General features: G+C 44.6%; 1 protein-coding gene across 1 annotated transcript; it reads left to right on the top strand.

Moving 5' to 3' along the window:
* Positions 1-300: 300 nt before the first annotated feature.
* Positions 301-669, top strand: TNP1 (transition protein 1; the record flags this gene model as incomplete). Its single annotated transcript, XM_080669111.1, has 2 exons — positions 301-439; positions 641-669. The coding sequence occupies 2 exons, from the start codon at positions 301-303 to the stop codon at positions 667-669; spliced, it is 168 nt and encodes a 55-aa protein (XP_080525237.1).
* Positions 670-4,667: the final 3,998 nt, after the last annotated feature.

The following is a 4,667-nucleotide window of genomic DNA, read 5'->3' as shown; positions in this document are numbered from 1 at the left end:
TATATTAATGGCTCTTGCACTTCCCAGAAGCCCAGCTTAGGACAGGAATTTAGTTGTTCAATAACACCTGTCTAGAAAGCTTCATTAACATAAAAAGGACCTCAAAATTTGAGCTGCATTAAGACGGGCCACTTTATTTCTCATATATGACCTAAGTGTAACAAAGGTTAGTGACAGTACAATGGAGCCCCACCCACCTACTAAGCCACACCCCTTTACAATCACAATGGCTAAGGCCTTAAATACCCAGTCTCGCCGCCTCCTGGCTCTGCAAAGCTCCTCATTTTTGCAGAAATTACAATGTCGACCAGCCGCAAATTAAAGAGTCATGGCATGAGAAGGAGCAAGAACAGATCTCCTCACAAGGGAGTGAAGAGAGGTGGCAGCAAAAGAAAATACCGGAAGGGCAGCCTGAAGAATAGGAAACGAGGCGATGATGGTGAGTGAGGGATGAGTACAACAGTCGAACATGGGGGAATTTGTTGCCCCAAGGCCCTCCCTCTTGAAGTTAGCTCTCCTAGGATCCTGAAATCTCAGCCTAAGAATTTCATTTCCATTTAAATTCATTTTGGGGCAGGAACAGTATGAATGGGTATGTTCTAACTGGTGTCCCTGTTGCAAACGTGTCCTTCCCCAACAGCCAATCGCAATTACCGCTCCCACGTGTGACCCCACTAGTGGGCTCTGCCCTGGTGGACTTCAAACAACACCAGGCAGCAACAAGAGGACAACAGAAGGGGAACTGCCAAAGAGACCTGAAGTTAGATCAAAGCCAAAGAACCTATCCTATGGGTAAAATACCAATCGTGATTGAAATGAGGAATGTATAATGTTGGCTGTTTCTCCCCAACATCTCAATAAAATGTTGAACACTGAAAAGTATGTTTATTTTGATCTTTGGTTGAAAAGGGGTTTCTGAGCTAGGCAGACTTGGAATAATTGGCTGGTATGAAACCATTAAACATAACTTGGGAAATATCAAAGCAATTTGTCCTGTCCTTTCCATGTGCCCCAACTCTGGCTATGCGCCATTGCCATATTTGGGTCTTAGGGTCTCAAATCTTTTAATGAGTTAAAAGATTTGTAGCTGATTTTGTCAAGGACCTTATAGCATAAGGAGGGACATCAAACCACATGTTCAGCTTAAGGCATGTTCCAGAGGTAGAAAATACTTGAATTAGAAGCACTGTTAGAGCATGCTGTTAGGACCTACACGTCCTATATTGGGCTTGAAATGGACAAAGCTAAAGGTGGGAATATTGCCTGAGAGGTTCAAGCCATATGGTGTGTCTGGAAGTAGGAATTACCTCCATCTGGATGGACCTATATTGATCATCAGCAGGAAAAAACCTTGATCTTGGGTTCTGATATGGTCCAGCCAGGAATCTCGACACCTCTCATCATTCACCCACTCATAGGGGGTAATATTTTTCTTAATGAGTGCTTCCTGTTGCCTAAGAGTCACTACCAGGGTGGCACAAGCTGGAATTGAGACTCTCATTTAACCAAGCTATCCAAGCCATCCACTTGGTTGTTTGCAACCAGGAAGGAATGAGGATAAGGTTAGACATGAAGTTTATATTTCCAACAGTGGGGATTGTGACATGGAACCATTGTATTTTTAATGAAGCATTGGTGAGGCATGCCGGTACTGAATGTTGGGAGATTAATGTCTCTGTGGGTCAGATTCTAGTAGTACAGCAAAAGGATCAGTGATTAAAAAATCAGGGAATGCACAGACTGATCCCTTTGTCAGGTTCAGGTTCAAATCTCCCCTTAGCATTAGGTACGCAGCCACTGAACTGAATTTATACTTCTCTCCTAATATTTACAGCTTCTACTTTGGTTAAAAAAAAAAAAAAAAAAAAAAAAGGAATAGAGAAAATACTCCATAAACCTCAGCCTCCATATCATGCCTGGTTTATCTCCTACTAATGCTTGTTCGTAGTGTGACTGCACAAAGCTCTTTATAGCTCTTTATAAACATTTCTTCATCAGAAATGGCCATCTCACATTCTCTCGTGCCCTCTGGGAGTTCCTCTGTTTCCATGTAAAGAAAGACTAAGGTCCTTGCAACACACAAAATCAGTTAATGTCAAGCCTTTGCTGTTCCAGCTATAAATTCTTTTAAATTTATCTATGAAGCAAAAACTAAGATGGATTTTGGATGCAAGATGTTTATTAGAGACCAATACTCAAGAAGAAAAGGGGGCAGGAGGATTGTGTGGAGGAAGGAGTTGAACAATCCTGCATGGGACCAAAATAGCCCAGCCAGGAAGCTTCGATAAGGGCTGACCTTAGTCAAGGCTTTGCTGTGCTAAGGAAACCCTAAAGTTAGTGTCAGCTGGGGGCTGCTTTGCTGGACTGCACACCCCACAATCTAAGCTGGGTTCCTTCCCACCTTTTCCATTTTTGCCTGCCACGGGCCTTCAAATGCTTTCATGCACAGCTCCCCCCTTCACACTGTGTTCACTGCTTCACCTTGTCTCTGCCATCTTTCAGATTGACAGTATACACAGACAACTCTCCCACAGGGCAAAGGCAAGAGTCAGGAACTAGGAGAACAACAGTGCTGAGTGTGAAATTTACTGCCCTCAAGAAACTGTTCTTTTTTTGTTATTATATGTTTATTTCTAGTCTGCAGAGGCAAGATTTTTTAAAGGAAAGAAATGGGAAAAAAATAGATACAGAGTCAAAGAAGCATTGAACAGACTGTCAAACTACAGCGGGAAAGCAGGGGAGGTTGAGAGCGGGGCTGTAAGAGATCAACCAATGGATATAAGACACTAGAGGGGGGGCAGGTAAAGGCATGTACTGGGGGGTAGGGGAGGCTGGGGGGAGGTCAACGGGGGGGAAAGGAGACATATGTACTACTATTTGTAATACTTCAAACAAAAAAATAATAATTAAAAATAAATAAATAAATAAACAAACAAACAAACAAACTGTTCTGCTCAGGAAGTTTGTCAGGATCCCCCAGGAAAGTAGATCTTGCAGAGAACTCAAATGAAGATTGACTGAAGGGACTATTCATAGAAATGAGTCATCTAGAAACAAACAATGGTGGGTCTGAGGGTCAAATGAACTACATGGAGCCCCAGGAGAGCCAAAACTATATGTTTGGCAGATGGGCCTCTTAGTAAAGACTGTACTGGGGAAGATCATAGCTACTGCTGGAGTCTCAGAAGCAGAACCGAAACACCCTGGCATTCTCCAATGCCCTCCAATCTCCTCCTTGTGCTTGCATTGGTCACACTAAACTGGAAGTCAGCAGGAAGGGATCCCACATGATACTAAATATAAGGGCCAGCCTCCAGAGGCATCAAGGAGCACAGTGTGTTAGAGAATAGCTCTGAAAAACCAAAGATGCTAGCTAACACAACCTTGTAGACAATATTTCTTTTTTCCTTTAGTATCCTGTTTGTCTTCTCTCATTTGTTGTCACAGAACAAAGTCCTTCCAGCAGTAGAGAGGCCCCAAATTGACTTCTCAGGGCTCCTGAGCCCTCAGCTTCAAAAGCATGTTTTCATGTCATTTGCTGGACAAGTATATCCCCAAACTGTTCTAATACAATATTATATTTCAACAATTCTCTAAACACAAAGTAATTAATGACTAGGATGGGTATGTGGTGAATGGAGGCCCATCAGAACAGCCAGGCCCTTGCCTGGTGACTGCAGTCTTTGCCCTCATAGACAGGTTGGAGAAGGAATGGTGACCAACCAGAAAACTTTTGCAGTAAGAAGATTTTCCAGGCTCATGCTGGCAATTTTCCAATGCTTGTGTTGACTTAGTCCCTGCCCTCCAGGAACATTCATTCTCCGTTGATAGCTCCTGAAGGTCCAGCAACCACCAGGCAGGCACACCGATAGATATCACAGGGGTCCTGTCACAGTGGTGGAGCGCAAACACCCCACCCTTGGTGTGCTTTTCCTCCATCACCACAACCAAGAGGACTATGTTCCTCCTTCCAGTTTGCTCTGGAACACTATGTCCTGAAGTCATCACTTACTCGGACATTTTAAAAAGTCAAAAAAATAAAAAATAAAAGTTTTAAGGATCTTGGCCACAGGCCCTTCTGGGTCACCTTGACCTTCTTGTGAGCTCACTTGGATACAAGGCTTCTTCTCCACTAGCCTCAGGGTCTGATGGGAGTGGTCCCAGAGTATGGGTGTGTGGGTGGAGAAAACCCAGAGGAGCTATGAGGAGAACAGAGCTGTCTCCCACCTCTTGCCCTGGGCCTCACAAAATGACCCTGGGTGGGACCAGGCGTGTCTGTGTAGCCACAGGCAAACAGGAAGTTCTGGAGAAGCGTTCAGGGTTGTGTAGAGGGGGTGAAGGCCTAGAAACGGCAGCTGGGATGGGACTCTGTGTGCCCTGAGAGTAGTTAGTGCAAGTCAGACATGGACTGGGACTTGGATGTCGGGTTCACCCAAAGGCTCTGTCCTTTGAGACCAGAGGACAGCAGCAGCCTAGCTCTGTAATCACTACTCACTCACTCACCAGGCCCATTCTTGAGAGAAAACCAAATGGGACAGGGTCTTAATTCCTCATTGCTAGGAGCATGGGGTCTTAGTCGCCAGGCTGAACCACCTCACCGGGTTGATGAGTCAGGAAGCAGTTTGTTTCACTTTGAGAGAGCCTCACCTCACTTCTGAAGCCCCAAA

The sequence above is a fragment of the Plecotus auritus genome (genome assembly GCF_963455305.1).
Source record: "Plecotus auritus genome assembly, chromosome: 5".
Classification (NCBI taxonomy): domain Eukaryota; kingdom Metazoa; phylum Chordata; class Mammalia; order Chiroptera; family Vespertilionidae; genus Plecotus; species Plecotus auritus.
Note: the sequence above shows the minus strand (reverse complement) of the source record. Positions and strands in the feature narration are given on the sequence as shown.